The 25,582-nt window shown below is 41.6% G+C and overlaps 1 protein-coding gene across 9 annotated transcripts in view; it reads right to left on the bottom strand.

The window, feature by feature from the left end:
* Positions 1-4,144: 4,144 nt before the first annotated feature.
* The window catches only part of LOC110517120 (uncharacterized), a 121,413-nt gene continuing 99,975 nt past the window's right edge, over positions 4,145-25,582 (bottom strand). For 5 of the 9 annotated variants that reach the window (XM_090207040.1, XM_090207042.1, XM_090207041.1 and 2 more), the window contains 3 exons: positions 19,596-19,829; positions 11,014-11,256; positions 4,145-8,588 (listed from right to left, as the gene is read on the bottom strand). In XM_090207040.1, the coding sequence (XP_090063166.1) occupies positions 7,324-8,588; positions 11,014-11,256; positions 19,596-19,829 (1,742 nt within the window). In that variant the 3' untranslated portion in view covers positions 4,145-7,323. The remainder of the gene's footprint in view (positions 8,589-11,013; positions 11,257-19,595; positions 19,830-25,582) is intronic. The other 4 variants (XM_090207048.1, XM_090207049.1, XM_090207047.1 and 1 more) reach the window with 2 other exon arrangements.

Raw genomic sequence — 25,582 nt, 5'->3', positions numbered from 1 at the left:
TAGTTTACTATTTTACAACTTGAAGTCCTGTTTGTAAGATTACTTGATTGGTATTCAGGGGACTAGGTACAGTATGTACTTAGGAGATGAATCTCTGATCTTAGCAGTGCAATTCTTATGCCCCCACGTAATGTCACTGTGGTTCTTCAATGTTTCCCGATTTTTTTTCCGGTGGGTTATTTTGTCTAATAAACCTGGGTCAATGGAAACCTGCCTACTGATGCCATCTCTGGATCCTGCAGTGCAAACTAGGCTCCACTGTCACAATCAGGACCCAGTGACTGTAGATTTAGAGTGTGGAAAGAGAGAGGCAGGCTGGGTTTGTCCTCAGTGTCAATCTGTCAACTCTGAATAGAATCAGAGATCAACTTCCTGGTCCTTCCCTGTGCATGCTACACCCCCTCTCATTGTTACTGTGTGTATGAACACATATGAACACAGGTGAGTTCACAGCTCTTTCACTCTGAGCATTCATATCAATGACTCACCCTTGAAGGGACCATCAGTACCAAAGTTCTACAAGACTATTTACATAATCAACTGCATTTCAACAGCCTGACCCTCAGTATAGTCCCAGTAGTACAGTATAGAAGGGGCAGACGGAGCGGTCTTCTGGTCACGCACCGATCCCGAACATACTACTCGCTAATATCCATTCTCTTGACAACAAGGTAGACGAAATCCGAGCAAGGGTTGCCTTCCAGAGAGATATCAGAGATTGTAACATTCTCTGTTTCACGGAAACATGGCTCACTTGGGATACGTTATCAGAGTAGGTACGGCCACCCGGCTTCTTCACGCATCGCGCCGACAGAAACAAACATCTCTCTGGTAAGAACGAGGGCGGGAGTTTATGCCTTATGATTAACGAGACGTGGTGTGATCATAACAAAGTACAGGAACTCCAAGTCCTTTTGTTCACCTGACCTAGAATTCCTTACAATCAAATGTCGACCGCATTATCTACCAAGAGAATTCTCTTCGATCATAATCAAAGTGGTGTATATTCCCCCCCCCAAGCAGACACATCGACGGACCTCAAAGAATTTCATTTGACTCTATGTAAACTGGAAACCACATATCCTGAGGCTGCATTTATTGTAGCTGGGGATTTTAACCAGGCTAATCTGAAAACAAGGCTCCCTAAATTCTATCAGCATATCGAATGCGCGACCCGGGCTGGCAAAACCCTGGATCATTGTTATTCTAACTTCCGCGACCCATATAAAGCCCTCCCCCGCCATCCTTTCGGAAAATTTGACCACGACTCCATTTTGTTGCTCCCAGTCTACAGACAGAAACTAAAACAGGAAGCGCCCGTGCTCAGGTCTGTTCAACGCTGGTCCGACCAATCGGATTCCACGCTTCAAGATTGCGTCGATCACGTGGACTGGGATATGTTCCGCATATCGTCGGAAAATAACATTGATGAATACGCTGATTCGGTGAGTGAGTTTATTAGCAAGTGCATCGGTGATGTTGTACCCACAGCGTCTATTAAAACATTCCCCAACCAGAAACTGTGGATGATGGCAGCATTCGCGCAAAACTGAAAGCGTGAACCACTGCTTTTAATCAGGGCAAGGTGACCGGAAACATTACAGAATACAAACAGTGTAGCTATTCCCTCCGCAAGGCAATCAAACAAGCTAAGCGTCAATACAGAGACAAAGTAGAGTCGCAATTCAACGGCTCAGACATGAGAGGTATGTGGCAGAGTCTACAGTCAATCACGGACTATAAAAGGAAAACCAGTCCCGTCGCGGACCACAATGTCTTGCTCCCAGACAAACTAAACAACTTCTTTGCTCGCTTTGAGGACAATACAGTGCCACTGACACGGCCCGCTACCAAAACCTGCGGGCTCTCCTTCACTGCAGCAAACATGAGTAAAACATTTTAACGTGTTAACCCTCACAAGGCTGCTGGCCCAGACGGCATCCCCAGCCGCATCCTCAGAGCATGCGCAGACCAGCTGGCTGGTGTGTTTACGGACATATTCAATCAATCCTTATCCCAGTCTGCTGTTCCCACATGCTTCAAGAGGGCCACCATTGTTTCTGTTCCAAGAAAGCGAAGGTAACTGAGCAAAATGACTATCGCCCCATTGCACTCACTTCTGTCATCATGAAGTGCTTTGAGAGACTAGTCAAGGACCATATCATCTCCACCATACCTGACACCGTAGACCCACTCCAATTTGCATACAGCCCCAATTGGTCCACAGACGACGCAATCGCAATCACACTGCACACTGCCCTAACCAAGCTGGACAAGAGGAATACCTATGTAAGAATGCTGCTCATCGACTACAGCGCAGCATTTAACACCATAGTACCCTCCAAACCTCAGGAGGCTGAAGAAATTCGGCTTGTAACCAAAAACATTCACAAACTTCTACAGATGCACAATCTGGTACGGCAACTGCTCCGCCCACAACCGCAAGGCTCTCCAGAGGGTAGTGATGTCTGCACAACGCATCACCGGGGGCAAACTACCTGCCCTCCAGGACACCTACGCCACCTGATGTCACAGGAAGGTCAAAAAGATAATCAAGGACAACAACCACCCGAGCCACTGCCTGTTCACCCCACTATCATCCAGAAGGCGAGGTCAGTACAGGTGCATCAAAGCTGGGACCGAGAGACTGAAAAACAGCTTCTATCTCAAGGCCATCAGACTGTTAAACAGCCATCCCTAATATTGAGTGGCTGCTGCCAACATACTGACTCATCTCTAGCCACTTTAATAATGAAATAATGGATCTATTAAATGTATCACAAGCCACTTTAAACAATGCAACTTTATATAATGTTTACATACCCTACATTACTCATCTCATATGTACAGCACTTTGAGATTTCATCTGATGTAAGAAGGGCTATATAAATACATTTGATATACTGTACTCTATACCATCTACTGCATCTTGCCTATGCCGTTCGGCCATCACTCATTCATATATTTTTATATACATATTCTTATTCATTCCTTTACACTTGTGTGTATAAGGTAGTTGTTGTGAAATTGTTAGGTTAGATTACTTGTTAGATATTACTGCATGGTCGGAACTAGAAGCACAAGCATTTCGCAACACTCTCATTAACATCTGCTAACCATGTGTACGTGACAAATAAAATTTGATTGGATTTGATATTAAGCTTTAACAATGGGGTGTTGAAAGGGTTTGCAAGTTGGAAGGCCACCCGAATACAAGAATGAATGTTCCATGAGGTGGCACTATTGTTTGGTCACCTCACCAGACCTCCATTTTGGTTGCTCCCTGTTCCACTAATCTATCATTTATCCCTATTGAACCACATTGAAATAACATTGTGCAGTCAAACCAAGTGTATTCATCATTTTGTTAAATTGAAGGTACTTAAACATTTTTAATTGTTTTCTCACTGAGTGCACTTTCATTGAGGGCGTTTTATTACACTGGCCAGGGTTGAACCGGGAAATGCACCGTCTCGTCAACGGGGAAAAGTAGGGAGGGACCATCTGTCGGCGCCATCTTAGGAGATGGGGTCTGCCGTCAAAAACGTATTCTGGCAACGGTCGGCATTTCATAAATAAGATTGTTCCAGCCTTGTCAGAGGCTTTGTAGATTGATTTAGAATTTCCTGTAAAACAACATGTGTGGTATATTTCCTGATGTGCCCATGTGGCTATTATGATGTTGGAACGTTTAAAAGAGAATTTAACGTTTGTATTACAGAGAACAAGAGCAACATCAGAACTGGTGACGAGAAATCCCCTGTAGCCAGAAACTAATGTGGTCGGACATGATGTGTGTCAACTGAGGTTCCTGGGCTTAGAAGTTGGACAGACACTTAAAAGAGGAGGTGATGGAGAATTGTTGTTACAAACAGAGACATATTATATCCATGACTTACAAACAGAGACCTGGAGGTGAAAGAAGCACACTCCTGTTGAGTTGAGGTGCTGGCTAGCGGAGTAGAACACCTGTTGAGTTGAGGTGCAGGCTAGTGGAGTAGAACACCTGTTGAGTTGAGGTGCTGGCTAGCGGAGTAGAACACCTGTTGAGTTGAGGTGCCGGCTAGTGGAGTAGAACACCTGTTGAGTTGAGGTGCTGGCTAGCGGAGTAGAACACTTGGTAAAGGAAAGGAGAGACCCACACTTTAGAAGCTCAGACGCAATAATTTAATAACCTAATATCCTACTCGTGGACAAACAAGCTGTCTTCATCAGGGTATAATGACAAGCACTGTGGGTCACTAGTATATATAGTGTCAAATGACATACTGGTGTCTGTAATCATGGCCGGGTGTGCCCTGATATCATTGGTTAATTCTCAAATAAAAATAACATATCAAAAACATGAATGAGAGCATACGATCATAGATACAATTTTCCTACATAGGCCAACAAACATTTACAATGAATAGCAACATCACAACAATCACAAGAATGGCTTCAGATCAAAGTCTACGCTGAGACCGAAGAGAGCAAGGGTCTTTAAATGAAAGATCCAGGTAGCCTCTCATTTTAATACATTGTCGAGGTCACCCCCTCTCCTAGGGAGGGTGACATGTTCGATGCCGATATAACGTAGGGACGAAATCGAGTGGTTCGCTTCCAAAAAGTGAGCCGCAACTGGGTAAGTGGATTTCTTGCACCTAATGGTGCTACGACGCTCCGAGACTCACACTTTGTTTTACCCACATCATTTTTACCACAAGGAAAAGTTAAGGGACACAAGCAAAAATGTAGCAACCTGTACATCTAATCATTAGTGATCTGACATGCTGTATTGCATGGAAACTGTAGGCTACTAACAACAGCTGCTGCAAAGTCTAGCTGACTATGACCCTGGCCAGAGGGACACGGTCAACAAAGCAGTAATGTTGTGTATTGTATATACAGAAATTCACTTCAAACAGTTTATTTCATTTAATTATACACAAGAGAAGAGGAGGTTGCCCAGCATGAATTCATGTAAAAAAAATGTTTCATTACATTTGTGTCATTTAGCAGATCTCTGGATAAGAGCGACTTACAGGACAAATAAGAGTTAATTGCCTTGCTCAAGGGCACAATGACATTTTTCACCTAGTCGGCTCGGGATTCAAACCAGCAACCTTTCAGTTACTGGCTGTTATGAATTTGATGTATAATGACTAAATGATGTATACATTTAAAAGTAATGATAGGACTGTAACTAACAGAATTCTACCCTGTGATGAAGAATGTTTGTACATAGGCAAAGAGGAAGTGTTAACAGACAACTTGCGACCACTGTGAAACTAACAACAGGAAAGATGTCTGGTCCCCACCCAGAGATGGGAGAATCCGTTGGGCTTGCAGTTGACTGTGTAACATGTTGTAGCATATGATAAGCCTTGTATGCATAGAAGAAGACTTGTAAAACAGCATTGTCATTGTCTGAGAGGAGGAGGGACATTTATGACGAAATGAGAGGTATATAAACCAATGTACATAAAATGATGGGCAGAGCTATTGTAAATAAACTTTGCTGACTATTGTAGACTGGCCTCTGTCTGTTTCGTTTCAATAAGAACCTTACAAATTCTTGGTAACAGACAGAGTACTTGAATTGAAGTTCAGTTTATGAACATTGGGAACAAAATTCTCTTAACACTGGGCCAACACTCTTAACCGCTAGGCTACCTGCCGACAGATCAATTAACTTCAATACAGTTATTCAAACACATTCATCATCAATGACTAAAATAATGAATCTAGTATTAAAAGACAATTTAATAAACACAAGTACTCGATTCATAGCCTGTTTATCACTAAACAAAAAGTTATAGAGTAATATAAAATAATCCACCCAAACGAAAGCTGAAAACTGATCATCATCAGCTCGTTCCATCTCCTCCCACTGATGCACAATTGGATTGAGATCTGGTGACTCGGCAGGCCACTGCAGTAAGCTGAATTCACTGTCATGTTCTTGGAACGATTCCTGGACCAGCCTTGTGGCGTAATCCTGCTGAAGAAAACTATTTGCAGATGGATACACTGCTGCCGTGAAGGGAGGCACCTGATTGGCAATGATGTTTAGATATCCTGTGGAACTCAAACGTTGCACATCTTTTATCAGGGGGCCCAATGTGTGTCCTGAAAACACAGCCCAACCATCACACCACCAGCCTGCAATGCTGACACACGGAGTGGATGCATGCAGTGGTGTAAAGTACTTAAGAATAAATAATTTAAATAACTACTCTGGTAGTTTTTGTAGTATCTGTACTTTACTATGTATATTGGTGACAACTTTTATTTCACTACATTCCTAAAGAAAATGTACTTTTTTACTCCATACATTTTCCCTGACACCCAAAAGTACTCGTTACATTGTTTATGATTAGCAGGACAGAAAATGGTCCAACTCACACACTTATCAAGATAACATCCCTGGTCTTCCCCACTGCCTCTGATCTGGAAGACTCACTAAACACAAATGCTTAGTTTGTAAATTATGTCTGAGTGTTGGAGTCTGCCCCTGGCTATCCGTGATATAAAAAAACACTACAATTGTGCCATCTGGTTTGCTTAATTTCAGGAATTTGAAATTATTCATAATTTTACTTTTGATACTTAAGTATATTTACAACCAAAAGCTTTTAGACTTTTACTCCAGTAGTATTTTACTGGGTGACTTTCACTTTTAATTGAGTCATTTTCTATTAAGGTTTCATTACTTTCACTCAGTCTGACAGTTAGGTACTTTTTCCACCACTGGATGTATGTCCTCGTGGTTTCCTCCATACCCCAGTCCTCCCATCAGCATGAAACAGCAGGAACCAGGGTTCATCAGGCCAGGCAATACTTTTCCAATTTTCCAGTGTTCAGTGTTACCGCAGTTTCTTGATTTTTGCTGAAAGCTAATGGGGATCCATAATAAATACACAAAAACTACATTATTAACGATCATAGCTTTTAACCTGGTTTCACCTGGTCAGTTCATGTCATGAAAAGAGCAGGTGTCCTTAATGTTTTGTACACAGTGTAGGTTGTGTCTACCAGCTCATTCCCACAGAAAACGGCAGAGGGAAGCAGTACCACCCAGTCACAGAGGATATTCAACCCTAAGGTCATCTCAATATCTTTACAGTAGAAACTAACAAAACACAACAAAACTGACACGGTGCGCACTAATCAGTAAAGAAAAGAGAAGCTAACATTATATAACTCTCCCTTTCCTCTGTACAGTTCTCTCACACTGAGAAACAATAGGATTACATTGGAGTGTTCTACACTTTCTTCATTTGATCCAATTCATCCTTGCCAATTATTTAATGACATGAGAATGAAGTGGAGTGTCTAATCTTAGCTGGTCTGAGAGAGCTGATGAGGCTTCTCTCCTTTATGTACACATTGGTGTCTTTTTAAATGGCCCAATCTGTAGAATCTTTTCTCACAGTCAGAGCAGGAATAAGGCTTCTCTCCTGTGTGTATACGTTCATGTCGCTTTAAGTTGCACAGTAGAGAGAAACTCGCTGCACAGTCAGAGCAGGAGTAAGGCTTCTCCCCTGTGTGTATACTTTCATGTCGCTTTAAGTTGCACAGTAAAGAGAAACTCGCAGCACAGTCAGAGCAGATGAAAGGCTTCTCTCCTGTGTGTGTTCTCTGATGAAATTTTAACCTAGTTGATGTTGGGAAGCATTTTACACAGTCAGAGCAGGAGTACGGCTTCTCTCCTGTGTGTGTTCTTTGATGAACCTTTAGCTCAGTTGATGTTGTGAAGCATTTTACACAGTCAGAGCAGGAGTAAGGCTTCTCTCCTGTATGTTTTTGTTCGTGTGTTTTTAAGTGGCCCGGTCGAGAGAAACTCTTTCCACAGTCAGAGCAGGAGTAAGGCTTCTCTCCTGTGTGTATATATTGGTGAATTTTTAAGTGGGCCAGTAGAGAGAAAGTCTTTCCACAGTCAGAGCAGGAGTAAGGCTTCTCTCCTGTATGTTTTTGTTCATGCGTTTTTAAGTGGCCCAGTCGAGAGAAACGCTTTCCACAGTCAGAGCAGGAGTAAGGCTTCTCTCCTGTGTGTATACATTCATGTCGTTTTAATTTGCACAGTAGAGAGAAACTTGCCGCACAGTTAGAGCAGGAGTAAATCTTCTCTGTGTGTATACGTTCATGTCGTTTTAAGTTGCACATATGAGAGAAACTCGCCGAACAAGCAGAGCAGAAGTAAGGCTTCTCTCCTGTGTGTGTTCTCTTATGAACTTTTAGCTTAGCTGATGTTGTGAAGCATTTTATACAATCAGAGCAGGAGTAGGGCTTCTCTCCTGTGTGTGTTCTCTGATGAACTTTTAGCCAAGTTGATGTTGTGAAGCATTTTACACAGTCGGAGCAGGAGTAAGTCTTCTCTCTTGTGTGCACTCTTTGATGAACTGTCAGAGCCTTGGATGTTGTAAAATTCTTCCCACCGTCAGTATAGGAATACCGATTCTCTCCAGTGTGTATTTTTAGGTGTATTTTTAGCTTTGATAGAAATGGGAAAATCTTCTCACAATGTGGGCAGTGGTGAGACCTCTTCACTCTGTGATCTTCCTGCTGTTGCTCTCTGGATGTAGAGAATGTCTCAACATGGTCTCCTGTATGAACAACATCAGAAGAACCAGTCAGTTGATGTGATATTCATGTCAATCACATGTATTTTATGTAGCCCTTATTACATCAGAAGTTGTCACAAAGTGCTTTACAGTAACCCAGCCTCAATCCCCAAAGAGCAAGCAATGCAGATGTAGAAGCAAAGTGGCCACGAAAAACTCCCCAGCAAGCAGGAACCAAGGAAGAAACGTAGAGAGACACCAGGCCCAAAGGGGTGGCCGGTCCTCTTCTGTCTGTACCGGGTGACATACAGTGTCTTGCGAAAGTATTCGGCCCCCTTGAACTTTGCGACCTTTTGCCACATTTCAGGCTTCAAACATAAAGATATAAAACTGTATTTTTTTGTGAAGAATCAACAACAAGTGGGACACAATCATGAAGTGGAACGACATTTATTGGATATTTAAAACTTTTTTAACAAATCAAAAACTGAAAAATTGGGCGTGCAAAATTATTCAGCCCCTTTACTTTCAGTGCAGCAAACTCTCTCCAGGAGTTCAGTGAGGATCTCTGAATGATCCAATGTTGACTTAAATGACTAATGATGATAAATACAATCCACCTGTGTGTAATCAAGTCTCCGTATAAATGAACCTGCACTGTGATAGTCTCAGAGGTCCGTTAAAAGCGCAGAGAGCATCATGAAGAACAAGGAACACACCAGGCAGGTCCGAGATACTGTTGTGAAGAAGTTTAAAGCCGGATTTGGATACAAAAAGATTTCCCAAGCTTTAAACATCCCAAGGAGCACTGTGCAAGCGATAATATTGAAATGGAAGGAGTATCAGACCACTGCAAATCTACCAAGACCTGGCCGTCCCTCTAAACTTTCAGCTCATACAAGGAGAAGACTGATCAGAGATGCAGCCAAGAGTCCCATGATCACTCTGGATGAACTGCAGAGATCTACAGCTGAGGTGGGAGACTCTGTCCATAGGACAACAATCAGTCGTATATTGCACCAATCTGGCCTTTATGGAAGAGTGGCAAGAAGAAAGTCATTTCTTAAAGATATCCATAAAAAGTGTTGTTTAAAGTTTGCCACAAGCCACCTGGGAGACACACCAAACATGTGGAAGAAGGTGCTCTGGTCAGATGAAACCAAAATTGAACTTTTTGGCAACAATGCAAAACGTTTAACCATCTTCCCCTGAACACACCATCCCCACTGTCAAACATGGTGGTGGCAGCATCATGGTTTGGGCCTGCTTTTCTTCAGCAGGGACAGGGAAGATGGTTAAAATTGATGGGAAGATGGATGGAGCCAAATACAGGACCATTCTGGAAGAAAACCTGATGGAGTCTGCAAAAGACCTGAGACTGGGACGGAGATTTGTCTTCCAACAAGACAATGATCCAAAACATAAAGCAAAATCTACAATGGAATGGTTCAAAAATAAACATATCCAGGTGTTAGAATGGCCAAGTCAAAGTCCAGACCTGAATCCAATCGAGAATCTGTGGAAAGAACTGAAAACTGCTGTTCACAAATGCTCTCCATCCAACCTCACTGAGCTCGAGTTGTTTTGCAAGGAGGAATGGGAAAAAATGTCAGTCTCTCGATGTGCAAAACTGATAGACATACCCCAAGTGACTTACAGCTGTAATCGCAGCAAAAGGTGGCGCTACAAAGTATTAACTTAAGGGGGCTGAATAATTTTGCACGCCCAATTTTTCAGTTTTTGATTTGTTAAAAAAGTTTTAAATATCCAATAAATGTCGTTCCACTTCATGATTGTGTCCCACTTGTTGTTGATTCTTCACAAAAAAATACAGTTTTATATCTTTATGTTTGAAGCCTGAAATGTGGCAAAAGGTCGCAAAGTTCAAGGGGGCCGAATACTTTCTCAAGGCACTGTATGTATTTATATCAGTAGGCTGTACAATACAGGGGAATAAAACTATTCTAAAAGTGGGTAAAAGTCGTGAAAATTATGAGCCATATCATCCTCCCCTCATCATCACAAGGGTTAGTAACCAGGCTGTATCACATCCGGCCGTGATTAAGAAAGAGTCCCATAGGGTGGCGATCAATTGACCCAGCATCGTCCGGGTTGGCCCGGGAGGTAGGCCGTCAATGTAAATAATAATTTGTTCTTAATTGACTTGCCTAGTTAAATAAAGGTTAAGTAAGTTGAATTAAAAATAGACTAATTTCATGGAACTTTAAAACACTGGCAGTTTGTCTACTCCACTTCTTTAGTCTACACTCTGAACACTCCAGATAGACCAGTGAATAAAACAAATGCTGACAATACTGGTGTCAAACCATGCAAGTGTCAATAGCATGAAATACCATCTACCTTCTCATTGAAACAGTTCATCATGAAACAGTTCTACTGCAACTTTTCATACACAGTGGGAAGTTGGAATGAACAACAAACATAGTTAGATAGAACCTGCTCTTACCATGAGAAACAGATGTCCCAATCTTCTCCTCCTCTTCATCTTTAATGATGACATTCAGCTCCAGTGCTTGACTGCAGTCTTCCAGCTTCACTGATGCCATCTCTGGATCCTGCAGTGAAAACTGGGCTCCACTGTCACAATCAGGACCCAGTGACTGTAGGTTTGGACTCAGTGTGGAAGGAGAGAGGCAGACTGGGTTTGTCCTCACTGTTGATGTTACCGGCCTCAGACTTAATTCTAGTCCTGTAGTAACAATGAGAAACAGAAACAAATGTTATTGTGTTGACATTTCTGGCACTTTCTTTATTCTCTATTAAAATATATTATATTTTTTCTTGTTCAATTATCTAATTCAGTGCTTAACTTGGACTGAAATAGGTGCCGATACTGTTTATATTTAGATGCCGGAGCTCCACAATACTGTTGAGCTAATATTCTAGAAGAGGAACTTGAGCTCAAGCAGTAGAACATTGAGGTGCTGGTCCTCAGCTCCAGTGAGCTCCTGTCCATCTCATTTCAATAGATCAGGTAGGTAAGCATTGACAACAAAACATGAATTCATTCAAAATTAGACAAAGTACACGCTACACAATGTAACTAAACTTAACCCATAGTAGATTTCTTGGATTTACATCAATTAATAAATGACTCAAAAACCATTTAGTACAAGGTTGCAGTATGTTTCAGGCAGCACTATGTACTATTTTCCTGAATAACCTGGTCTTCCCTGTATTATTCAAATCAAAAACCAATTGTATTTCCCGTTCACACCATAGTAACATTTATAGACAAAGAAACTGAATGTGTCTGAATATGACTACATAAAATTGTCTCTCTTTGACGCAGACAGAGTGGGCGCGGTGGTTTTCCCAGCTTGTGAATTTTACACAAAACCAATAACACACAAAGCGAACCTAGAAATCTAAAATAGATTATGAAATGACCTTGAGAAAATGATGTACATACTCTCAGACAATCCCAAAGTCTCTAGCTATGTAGCTTGTAAAATAGTTATCATGTTCTTCACTTGGTTTGACACAAAAATAACACATGAAACCTTTACCAAATGTGATAATACCTTGTTACCTAGCATGGTATGACATGTTTTGATATTAGGAAGTTTAAACCTGCTACTACATACCTGTAGTAATACATATAAATGGACACAAAGGTTATCTACTTAACATGACAGTTCTGGAGATAAATATTTACATTTATTCTGAAGAATGGTGCGTGCCCCGAACTTCCTGTTCCCCCACGACCACAGTGCAGCCACAGACGGAACAATGAGACAGATATTTCACCAGATGTATAAATGTGAAGGATCCGCAAAGCGTTTCCACTCACTACCAAATATGGTAGTGAGAGGAAGCCCGCTGGCCGGCAGTGGGAGAAGATGGAACGAGATGGATTTTGGCCGACATTCTGCAAATGTTCTAATCTATGAAACATCTGATCTTAATACAGTTCTGTTCAAAATCTGTTCTGAACAGAATGGACTAAGTTTTGTAGACTTTACCCGTTGCAAAAGTTTTTAAAAATGTCTTTGTTTAGAAGGAATGTAAAGGCGAATTGAGTTATAGCACATTCAGCGCTTCAGAGGCGGCATTGACTAACAGAAATATAAAGAAATACGCAGAAGTATGCACCAATAGGATCTCGGTAGCTCGTGCTTGGCACTGCCCAGTATGGCTCATCTGTTTCCCATCAGAAACGACTAGTTGTAGTCTATCTTGGTTTAGTTATAAAAAAAATCTTTGGCGCAATTGTCCGTGCATTCAGGGATTCTTGGGATGGCCCTACCCCATTATATGAGAAGGGAGGTGCTTCATTTGAGCCAGATCCTCCGGTACCTCTCATCAGGTAGCCTACCTCTTCTGGCATGAAAAATTATTTATACTGTTTGCAATATAAAAATCCTAACTACATTTTGGATTCCTCTGTAATTATCATGCCCCCTAAAAAACAAAGTGAAAACCTGATGTTCTAAGAATGTTTTGATGTTGGGCCGAACCAGGTTTATGGTTTGTGCAACATTGTAGCCTATTTAGACCAAGGTGTGGCCATTGCTGTGGTGAGAAAGAAGCACGCCTGTATCTCTCATAGAACTAAAATGAGATTCAATTTCTATGATCTCTCTCCCTCTCTGTGTGGTTATAGACATGAGCCGACAACTCATCTCTCCAGCATTGCACTTCTTCATTTATTTCCTGATAGAATAATAGCTGTGGGAAGTGTGTTGAGGTGTTGCAGCACTCTGCAGTCTGTTCAGAAAGAAATGAATTGGGAGTCCCATAGGGCGGCGCACAATTGACACATATATAATTGTCCCAGCATCGTCCGGGTTTGGTACGGTTAGGCCGTAATTGAAAATAAGTTCTTAACTGACTAGTTAAATAAAGATTCAATTAAATATAATATGCAAGTACACCAAAGCCATGATAATGCCTCCAATGGTTTATTATAAAGGTATTTTATTTAAATGTATTCTGGTACCTCAGAGACCCCCAGGTCACCCCCCCCTCTTGGGTTCACTTTTGGTTCCGACGCCTCTCAATTTACTAATGAAGCACTGGAGAAGTGGGTAGCTGCTGCTGCCTCCTCCAGGACACATCTCCTTTACATAAGAGTTCATCAGGCTGTTGATTGTGGCCTGTGGAATGTTGTCCCACTGCTCTTCAATGGCTGTGCGAAATTCCTGGATATAGGAGGGAACTGGAACAAGCTGTGGTACACGTCAATCCCAAACATGCTCAAAGGGTGACATTCCTGCTGAGTATGCAGGCCATTCCTGCTGAGTATGCAGGCCATGGAATTGGGACATTTTCAATTGTGTACAGATCCTTGCGACATGGGGCTGCACATTGTCACGCTGAAACATGAGGTTATGGAGGCGGATGACTGGCAGGACAATGTGCCTCAGGATCGTGTCATGGTATCTCTGTGCATTCAAATTGCCATTGATAAAATGCAGTTGTGTTTGTTGTCTGTAGCTTATGCCTGCCCATACCATAACCCCACCATGGGGCACTCTGTTCACAATCAGGGATCCCCATTAACTGCTGCCAAGGTACCTACTCAGCTACTCTTGTCCCCAGCACAAGGTGCACCTGTGTAATGATGATCATGTTATTTAAATCAGCTTCTTGATGTCTCACCTGTCAGGTGGATGGATTATCTTACCAAAGGATAAATGCTCACTAACAGGGATGTAAACAAATTTGTGCACAACATTTGTGAGAAATAAGTGTCTGTCGGGAACATTTCTGGGGATCTTTTATTTGTATATAGACTCTTTTTTTCTACTGTGTTATTGACTTGTTAATTGTTTACTCCATGTGTAACTCTGTGTTGTCTGTTCACACTGCTACGCTTTATCTTGGCCAGGTTGCAGTTGCAAATGAGAACGTGTTCTCAACTAGCCTACCTGGTTAAACAAAGGTGAAATATATATATTTTTTAATTCACCTCATGAAACATGGGACCAACACTTTACATTATTGCGTTTGTTCAGTGTAAACAGTATAATTTTTCAAAATCATACAAATGATCAATAACAACATTTACATTATATCAGCGTGCTATTCGGTTCTAACCAGGTTGAGAAGGATCTAACACAGGCTGAGAAGGATCCTGTAAGAGCAGAACATCATCTGGTGACAGTAGTCCTTGTAGTCTTGGAGTCCCAAAAACTTCTCAGCTGCAGATATAATGATGTCCAGCTTCTTGGACTTCATGTACAGTATAATTAATAACTGTGGCTATGAATACTAAAATATCCACCTTCACAATATGTGTATCCAGATCACTTGATTGACGTACAACATTTACAACTGGTTGAGGTGCATCCATCACCATATCTTCTTCAGAACTGTGGCCTCTTGCCCCTATAACGCTCTTCACCACCTCCACATAGGGTGACTGTACAGCAACAGGGCACTCTGGGAATTCAGGAACATGACCCCCTCCACAGTTGCAACATTTTACATTCACAAACTCTTCAATAAAACATGTCTGTCTGCAAACACTTGACATGTAGCCAAACCCTTAACATTTCTTACGTGCATCGGGATTTACACCAACTCTCTTATGGGGTATCTTATATATCCCAGCTTTAGATACTCTTCATCAAACAGCAATAATAGAGATAAAGCTTGCTCCTTTTTCACATTTTCCATTCGGGTCAAGTATTTGGGTCCTTCTTCTTTGGGATTTGGTTGGAGGATCGCATCCAATTTTTAGCTGCATTACACCTCCACCTACTGTACTGGTGTGAGGGATTCCACAGCCTACATACATTCAATTCATTGATACAGTAATTAATACAGAATTGCCCTGCCAAATATTAGCCCTCTAAAAATTTAGGGGAAAATGTTCTTGGTTCGTGCAGGTGACTCATCTCCTCAGGCCAATTGGCAGTACACCCTGAACATTGTTCTGGTTACCAAAAGGGATATCTCAGTTTCAAGGTCTCAGCATGGAGAGAAGAAGCCTCGTGAGGTACTGGTCGGTCACATGCAGGAACCAAACGTTAATGATGAATAAGGAATAAGCTAAATCATGCAAATACAACTTGTCTGTCTAAGCAGTATACAGGAGAACTAACGGGACTGCCCCGGCAGAGCTCCCGACCGATGCTATGGTGCTTTATGTTTGTTGGAACCTCTCCTGCTTGCTGATAATAAAGAATGATTCATTTAACTTTGACTGAGTCCCTTTGTGGTGATTTTCCACAAAAACCCATCACCCCATTCCACTATTTAACCCTATCTAGTCCTGCACCAGACCACGAAACACCCTGTAAATCCTCGCAATCCCACAATCTCTATTTTATGGGACTTTCTATCCATTTCTGCAGTACAATTAAACAAACATGACTATAAATACTAAAAAGCCCACCTTGCTGAAGCACATATTATTCCCATCACTCTCTCTTGGTCTCTGCCTCCTCACAGGAATCCTCTCAAGATCCCTCACCCTGTTCCCATCTTCCTCTATCACTCTCTTCACTGCTTCGCCATACTACACTTTCTGTACTACAACACATTCCTTCATCTCATGCCCTCCTGCACACTCCTCACATCTAGGGCATCTCCTGCCCCCCTGCACACTTCTCACATCTAGGGCATCTCATGCCCCCCTGCACACTTCTCACATCTAGGGCATCTCATGCCCCCCTGCACACTTCTCACATCTAGGGCATCTCATGCCCTCCTGCACACTTCTCACATCTAGGGCATCTCATGCCCTCCTGCACACTTCTCACATCTAGGGCCTCTCATGCCCTCCTGCACACTTCTCACATCTAGGGCCTCTCATGCCCTCCTGCACACTTCTCACATCTAGGGCCTCTCATGCCCTCCTGCACACTTCTCACATCTAGGGCCTCTCATGCCCTCCTGCACACTTCTCACATCTAGGGCATCTCATGCCTACATTCTGCTGCAACAGGCCCATTAACCTGACACCTAAAACACTGTAGTATTTACGGAACAAAAGTGCTCACGGGATAACTGACACTTCCTACCTTTACCTTATCTGGCAGAGACTCTGCATCAAAACTCTACATCACAGACAATGTATTCTCTGTTTCCCAACACTCTACACAGGATCCTTCTCTCAACTAATGGTGGGCAGCACAGACACTTGGAATCTTCCATTTCAACCGCTCCTCCTTAACACTTAAACCCATTATCACTCCTTTCAATGCCACCCTGTTCCGGAGAGCAATCCGAGTCACAATTCTTGTCCCCAATCGCGAAATCTGGAGCGCCCGCTCCCTCTGGATATAAGAGAAACAATAAATCCTTACGAGTCCACTCCGAGTTACCTTCACCAATCTTGTTTCTCATGTTCTGAGAGTCCTTTAGGAGCCTTTTGGCAAACTCCAAGCAGGCCGTCTTGTACGCCTTTTACTGAAGAATGGCTTACATCTGACCACTCCACCATATAGGCCTGATTGGTAGAGTTCTGCAGAGATTGTTGTCCTTCTGGAAGGTTCTCCCATCACCACAGAGGAACTCTGGAGCTCTGTCACAGTGACCATTGGGTTCTTGGTCATCTCACAGACCAAGGCTCTTGGAGGATTTTCGATCCTATCCTTGGACTAAAATGATTGACACTAAAATGCAAGCCTAACACCATGTGCAAAGGGCCTTTGGGTAATGTAGCACATCAAATGGTATCTCCTTTTCTCTGTCAACTGTGGTTATTTTCAACTTAACATGTGTAAATACAGTTGAAGTCAGAGGTTTACATACACCTTAACCAAAAACATTTCAACTCGGTTTTTCACAATTCCTGACATTTAATCCTGGTAAAAAATTCCCCGTCTTAGGTCAGTTAGGATCACCACTTTATTTTAAGAATGTGAAATGTCAGAATAAAAGTAGAGAATTATTTATTTCATCTTTTATTTCTTTCATCACATTTCCTGTGGGTCAGAAGTTTACATTCACTCAATTCATATTTGGTAGCATTGCTTTTAAATTGTTTAACTTGGGTCAAACGTTTCGGGTAGCCTTCCACAAGCTTCCCACAATAGGGTGGGTGAATTTTGGCCAATTCCTCCTGACAGAGCTGGTGTAACCGAGTCAGGTTTGTAGGCCTCCTTGCTCGCACATGCTTTTTCAGTTCTGCCCACAAATTTTCTATAGGATTGAGGTCAGGGCTTTGTGATGGCCACTCCAATACCTTGACTTTGTTGTCCTTAATAAGCAATTTTGCCACAACTTTGGAAGTATGCTTTGGGTCATTGTCCATTTGGAAGACCCATTTGCGACCAAGCTTTAACTTCCTTCCTGTCTTGAGATGTTGCTTCAAAAAAATCCACGTAATTTTCCTCCCTCATGATGCCACATATTTTGTGAAGTGCACCATTCCCTCCTGCAGCAAAGCACCCCCACAACATGATGCTGCCACCCCCGCGCTTCACGGTTGGGATGGTGTTCTTCGGCTTGCAAGCCTCCCCCTTTTTCCTCCAAACATAACGATGGTCATTATTGCCAAACAGTTATATATATATTTTATTTTTTTCCCCAGACCAGAGGACATTTCTCCAAAAAGTACGATATTTGTCTCCAGATGCAATTGTAAACCGTAATCTGGCTTGTATGGCAGTTTTGGAGCAGTGGTTCCTTCCTTGCCGAGCAGCCTTTCAGGTTATGTTGATATAGGACTCGATTTACTGTCGATATTGACACTTTTGCACCCATTTCCTCAAGCCTCTTCACTGTTGTTCTGGGAATGATTTGCACTTTTCACACCAAAGTACGTTCATCTCTAGGAGACAGAACCAGTCTCCTTCCTGAGCATTATGACGACTGCGTAGTCCCATGGTGTTAATACTTGCGTACTATTGTTTGTACAGATGAAGGTGGTATCCTCAGGCGTTTGGAAATTGCTCCCAAGGATGAACCAGACTTGTGGAGGAATAAAAAAAAAATCTGAGGTCTTGGCTGATTTCTTTTGATTTTCCCATGATGTCAAGCAAAGAGGCACTGCGTTTGAAGGTGGGCCTTGAAATAAATCCACAGGTACACCTCCAATTGACTAAAATTATGTCAATTAGCCTATCAGAAGCTTCTAAAGCCATGACATCATTTTCTGGAATTTTCCAAGCTGTTTAAAAGGCAAAGTCAACTTAGTGTATGCAAACTTCTGACCCACTGGAATTGTGATATAGTGAAATCTGTCTGTAAACAATTGTTGGAAAAATTAATTGTGTCATGCACAAAGTAGATGCCCTAACCGACTTGCCAAAACTATAGTTTGTTAACAAGAAATTTGTGGAGTGGTTGAAAAACAAGTTTTAATGACTTTTAATTACTTGCAGGTGCCTTGGTGGAAGAGTGGGGTAACATCTCACAGCAAGAACTGGCAAATCTGGTGCAGCTGACACCAGATACTGACTGTTACTTTTGATTTTGACCCACCCCCCCCTTTGTTCAGGACAAATTATTCAATTTCTGTTAGTCACATGTCTGTGGAACTTGTTCAGCATATGTCTCAGTTGTTGAATCTTGTTATGTTCATACAAATATTTACACATGTTAAGTTTGCTGAATAAAAACGCAGTTGACAGTGAGAGGACGTTTCTTTTTTTGATGTGTTTGTTTTACCTTGTCAGCTCAGGGATTCGATCCAGCAACCTTTCGATTACATGCCCAACTCTCCAACCACTAGGATACCTGTACGTATTCATATAAGTAGGCTGCACAATACAAAAGGACAATACAACTATTCTAAAAGAATCTCATAAGTCATGAAAATTATGATCTATATCATCCTCCACTCACTATCACAAGGGTTAGTAACTATACTGACTCATTTTTCATATAATTCTAAAACACTGGCAGTTTGTCTACTTCACTTCTTCAGTCTACTCTCTGAACACTCCAGATAGCCCAGTGAATAAAACAAATGCTGACAATACTGGTGTCAAACCATGAAAGTCTCAGTAGCATGAAATAACATCTACCTTCTCATTGAAACAGTTCATCATGAAACAGTTCTACAGCAACTTTTCATGCACAGCGGAGAAGTTGTAACAAACAACCAAATTAGACAGAACCTGCTCTTACCATGACTAACAGATGTCCCAATCTTCTCCTCCTCTTCTTCATCTTTAATGTTGGCATTCAGCTCCAGTGTTTGACTGCAGTCTTCCACCTTCACTGATGCCATCTCTGGATCCTGCAGTGCAAACTGGGCTCCACTGTCACAATCAGGACCCAGTGACTGTAGGTTTGGACTCAGTGTGGAAGGAGAAAGGCAGGTTGGGTTTGTCCTCACTGTTGATGTTACCGGCCTCATACCTGAGTTGACAAGTAGTACAAGAGAAAGACACAAAAGTTATTTTCTTGAAAGTTCTGGCAAGGTCTTTATTCTCTATTAAATACATTATATTTTTTCTTGTTCAATTATCTAATTCAGTGCTTGACTTGGACTGAAATAGTTGCCGATACTCATTATATAGGGCCGGTACTGTTTATATTTATGTGCAGAAGCTCCACAATACTTTTGAGCTAATACTTAACCTGTAGTAGATAAATGCATACATGACTCAAAAACCATTTAGTACAAGGTTACAGTTTGTGTTAGGCAGCACTATGTGCTATTTTCCTTAACCTTGTATTCACTATTTGACTTCAAAAAACAATTGTATTTCCTGTTCACACCACAGTAACGTTTATAGATCAACACAAACTGAATGTGTCAATATTATTATACATGTAGAAGACCGATAATCATTACATTTAGCTTCAAAACAGTAGTGCAACTGTAAAATTGTCTCTCTGCTGCATCCACACTGCCTGCACTGAAGTCTGTTGACACAGACCGAGTGGGGGCCGCCATTTTACCACCTCGTGAATTTTTCCTTTCATGGAGTTCTACGGACAATTCCTTCGACCAAGTGATTGGTTTTTGCTCTGACATGCACGGTCAAATGTGGGACCTTATATAGACAGGTGTGTGCCTTTCCAAATTATGTCCAATCAATTGAATTTACCACAGGTTGACAACAATCAAGTTGTAGAGACATCTCAACGATGATCAATGGAAAGAAGTATCACCTGAGCTCAATGTCGAGTCTCCTAGCAAAGAGTCTGAATACTTATGTAAATAAGGTATTTATTTTTTACATTTTTTATAAATCTGAAAACATTTCTAAAACCCTGTGTTTGCTTTGTCATTATGGGGTATTGTGATGTCATTATGGGGTAGTGTGATGTCATTATGGGGTATTGTGATGTCATTATGGGGTATTGTGATGTCATTATGGGGTATTGTGTGTAGATTGATGAGGAACGTTTTTTATTTAATCCATTTTAGAATAAGGCTGTAACGTAACAAAATGTGGAAAAAGTCAAGGGGTCTGAACACACTATGTATTCATATGAGTAGGCTGTGCAATACAATAAAACTATTCTAAAAGTATCTCCTAAGTCATGAAAATTATGAGCCATATCATCCTCCACTCACTATCACAAGTAGAGGTCGACCGATTAATCGGAATGGCCGATTAATTAGGGCCGATTTCAAGTTTTCAAACAATCGGAAATCGGTATTTTTTGGACACCTTTATTTAATCTTTATTTAACTAGGCAAGTCAGTTAAGAACACATTCTTATTTTCAATGACGGTCTAGGAACGGTGGGTTAACTGCCTCGTTCAGGGGCAGAACGACAGACGTTTGTTTACCTTGTCAGCTCGGGGGATTCAATCTTGCAACAGCTAACTAGTCCAACGCTCTAACCACCTGATTACATTGCACTCCATGAGGAGCCTGCCTGTTACGCGAATGCAGTAAGTCAAGGTAAGTTGCTAGCTAGCATTAAAATTATCTTATAAAAAAACAATCAATCATAATCACCAGTTAACTACACATGGTTGATGATATTACTAGTTTATCTAGTGTGTCCTGAGTTGCATATAATCGATGCGGTGCGTATCATTGCTCCAATGTGTATCTTACCATAAACATCAATGCCTTTCTTAAAATCATTACACAGAAGTATATATTTTTAACCCTGCATATTTAGCTAAAAGAAATCCAGGTTAGCAGGCAATATTAACTAGGTGAAATTGTGTCACTTCTCTTGCGTTCATTGCACGCAGAGTCAGTGTATATGCAACAGTTTGGGCCGCCTAATTTGCCAGAATTTTACGTAATTATGACATAACATTGAAGGTTGTGCAATGCAACACAAATATTTAGACTTACGGATGCCACCTCCCGAGATTAGGCTGGTGTAACCGATGTGAAATGGCTAGCTAGTTAGCGGGGTGCGCGCTAATAGCGTTTCAAACATCACTTGCTCTGAGCCTTGGAGTAGTTCTCCCCCTTGCTCTGCATGGGTAACGCTGCTTCAAGGGTGGCTGTTGTCGTTGTGTTCCTGGTTATGAAATACAAATGGTATAGAGAGAAATAGTCCTATAATAACTACAACCTAAAACTTCTTACCTGGGAATATTGAAGACTTGTGTTAAAAGGAACCACCAGCTTTCATATGTTCTCATGTTCTGAGCAAGGAACTGAAACGTTAGCTTTTTTTTTTTACATGGCACATATTGCACTTTTACTTTCTTCTCCAACACTTTGTTTTTGCATTATTTAAACCAAATTGAACATGATGAAACATGTTTATTTATATGAGGCTAAATTGATTTTATCTATGTATTATATTAAGTTAAAATAAGTGTTCATTCAGTATTGTTGTAATTGCCATTATTACAAATGTATTTTTTTTAATACATTTTATTTATTTTAAAATCAGCAGATTAATCAGTATCGGCTTTTTTGGTTCTCCAATAATCGGTATCGGTGTTGAAAAATCATAATCGTTCGACCTCTAATCACAAGCGTTAGAAACTACACATACCGTAATTTCCGGACTATAAGCCGCTACTTTATTCCCACGCTTTGAACCTTGCGGTTTATACAATGACGCGGCTAATTTATGGATTTTTCCCGCTTTCACAAGATTCATGCCGCCAAAAAACTGAGCACCGTCACATAATGTGACGTAAATCGAGCGCGCTCAAACTTCCCATCATTCTGATTACGGTAGTAATTTTGTCACCCTCATCATAGCAAAGACACGGAGAAATGCATATGATGCAGCTTTCAAGTTGAAGGCGATCGATCTGGCTGTTGGAAAAGGAAATAGAGCTGCTGCATGGGAGCTTGGCCTTAATGAGTCGATAAGACGTTGGAAACAGCAGCGTGAGGAACTGACTCAGTGCAAAAAGACAACAAAAGCTTTCAGAGGGAAGAAAAGCCCAAAGTATTTGCAGCCACTCGACATCAGTGTAAATCGTGCATTTAAGGTGGCGCTCCTTGTTCAGTGGGAGGCTTGGATGACAAGTGGGGAGAAATCCTTCACTAAAATGGGCTGCATGCGAAGAGCAACTTATGGTCAAGTCTGCCAGTGGGTCCTGACAGCGTGGAACATTGTCAAAAAATCCACTATCATCAACGGGTTTCGAAAGGCTGGACTGCTGCGTGTTGAAGGGGCAGCAGCGTGAGCTCAGCGGGGTATTTGCCTCCGGATGAAAGTGACGAGAGCGACAATGAAAACGATCCAACATCGGATGAAGCAATTCTGAGGCTATTCAACTCCGACACCGAAGGAGATGACTTCAGTGGTTTCAGTGCACAGGAGGAGGAAGATAGTGACCAAGTTCATTTGTTTCAATGTACCGGTAGGCACCTGCGGCTTATAGACATGTTTCAATGTACCGGTAGGCACCTGCGGCTTATAGACATGTTTCAATGTACCGGTAGGCACCTGCGGCTTATAGACATGTTTCAATGTACCGGTAGGCACCTGCAGCTTATAGACATGTGCGGCTTATTTATGTACAAAATACATATTTTTTTTATAATTCAGTGGGTGTGGTTTATATTCAGGTGCGCTTAATAGTCCAGCAATTACGGTACTCAGTTCATAGAACCCTAAAACACTGGCAGTTTGTCAACTTCACTTCTTTAGTCTACTCTCTGATCACTCCAGATAGACCAGTGAATAAAACAAATGCTGCCAATACTGGTATGCAAGTCTCAGTAGCATGAAATAACATCTACCTTCTCATTGAAACAGTTCATCATGAAATCCTGCCCTACCTTTCTAAAGTCTTCAAAAGCAAAGTGAACAAACAGATAACCGATCATTTCGAATCCCACCGTACCTTCTCCGCTATGCAATCTGGTTTCCGAGCTGGTCATGGGTGCATTCTCAGCCACGCTCAAGGTCCTAAACGATATAAACGCCATCGATAAAAGACAGTACTGTGCAGCCGTCTTCATCGACATGGCCAAGGCATTCGACTCTGTCAATCACTGCATTCTTATAGGCAGACTCAACAGCCTTGGTTTCTCAAATGACTGCCACACCTGGTTCACCAACTACTTCTCAGATAGAGTTCTGTGTCAAATCAGAGGGCCTGTTGTCCGAACCTCTGCCAGTCTCTATGGGGGTGCCAAAGGGTTCAATTCTCAGGCCGACTCTGTTTTCTGTATATATATCAATGATTCTCTGATCCACCTCTACGCAGACGACACCATTTTGTATACATCTGGCCCTTCTTTGGACGGTGTGTTAAACAAACCTCCAGACGAGCCTAAATGCCATACAACACTCCTTCCGTGGCCTCCAACTGCTCTTAAATGCTAGTAAAACTAAATGCATGCTCTTCAACCAATCGCTGCCCGCACCCGCCTGCCCGACTAGCATCGCTACTCTGGACGGTTCTGACTTAGAATATGCGGACAACTACAAATACCTAGGTGTCTGTTTATACTGTAAACTCTCCTTCCAGAGTCACATTAACCTCTCTGGAATATGTGGGACGGTAGCGTCCCAACTGGCAAACATCCAGTGAAAATGCAGAGCGCCAAATTCAAATAAATTACTATAAAAATATAGCTTTGATGAAATCACACATTCAATATACCAAATTAAAGCAACACTTGTTGTGAATCCAGCCAACGTGTCAGATTTCAAAAATGCTTTACGGTGAAAGCAAACTATGCTATTATCTAAGGATCGCACCCCAATAAACAAAGACAGAAAAGCATATTTCAACCCTGCAGGCGCGACACAAAACACAGAAATAAAAATATAATTCATGCCTTACCTTTAACGAGCTTCTTCTTTTGGCACTCCAATGTCCCATAAACATCACAAATTGTCCTTTTGTTCTATGAATTCTGTCGATATATATCCAAAATGTCCATTTATTTGGCGCGTTTGATCCAGAAAAACGCCAGTTCCAACTTTTGCAACGTGACTACAAAATATCTCAAAAGTTACCTGTAAGCTTTGTCCAAACATTTAAAACTACTTTTGTAATACAACTTTAGGTATTTAATGTAAATAATCAATAAAATTGAAGATGGGATGATCTGTGTTCTATACCGGAGGAAAACAAAGAGGAGCGTGCTTTCAGGTCACGCGCCTCTAACAAAGAGTACACTTCCATCTACCCTCATTCTGAACAATGTTACTTCTTCATTTCTCAAAGGAAAAACCTCAACCAATTTCTAAAAACTGTTGACATCCAGTGGAAGCGATCGGAACTACAGGAAAGTCGATTAGAAATCTGGATTCCCAATGAAATCCCATTGAAAAGAGAGCGACCTCAAAACAAAAATCTGAACGGTTTGTCCTCGGGGTTTCGCCTGCCAAATAAGTTCTGTTACACTCACAAACATTATTCAAACAATTTTTGAAACTTCGGAGTGTTTTCTATCCAAATCTACTGGGTCTGAGTGTTTACTTTGGACATGCTTTTCATCCGGACGTGAAAATACTGCCCCTGTCCCAAAGAAGTTCCAATCCAAAATTAAATCTAGAATCTGCTTCCTATTTCGCAACAAAGCCACAGTCACTCATCCTGCTAAACATATCCTCGTAAAACTGAATATCCTACCAAATCCTTGACGATGTCATTTACAAAATAGCCTCCAACACTCTACTCAGCAAATTGGATGTAGTCTATCACAGTGCCATCCGTTTTGTCACCAAAGCCCCATATACTACCCACCACTGCGACCTGTATGCTC

Source organism: Oncorhynchus mykiss, chromosome 18 (genome assembly GCF_057628025.1).
Source record: "Oncorhynchus mykiss isolate SJ-2025 chromosome 18, ASM5762802v1, whole genome shotgun sequence".
Lineage (NCBI taxonomy): Eukaryota > Metazoa > Chordata > Actinopteri > Salmoniformes > Salmonidae > Oncorhynchus > Oncorhynchus mykiss.
This window is presented reverse-complemented; position numbering and strand designations above follow the sequence as displayed.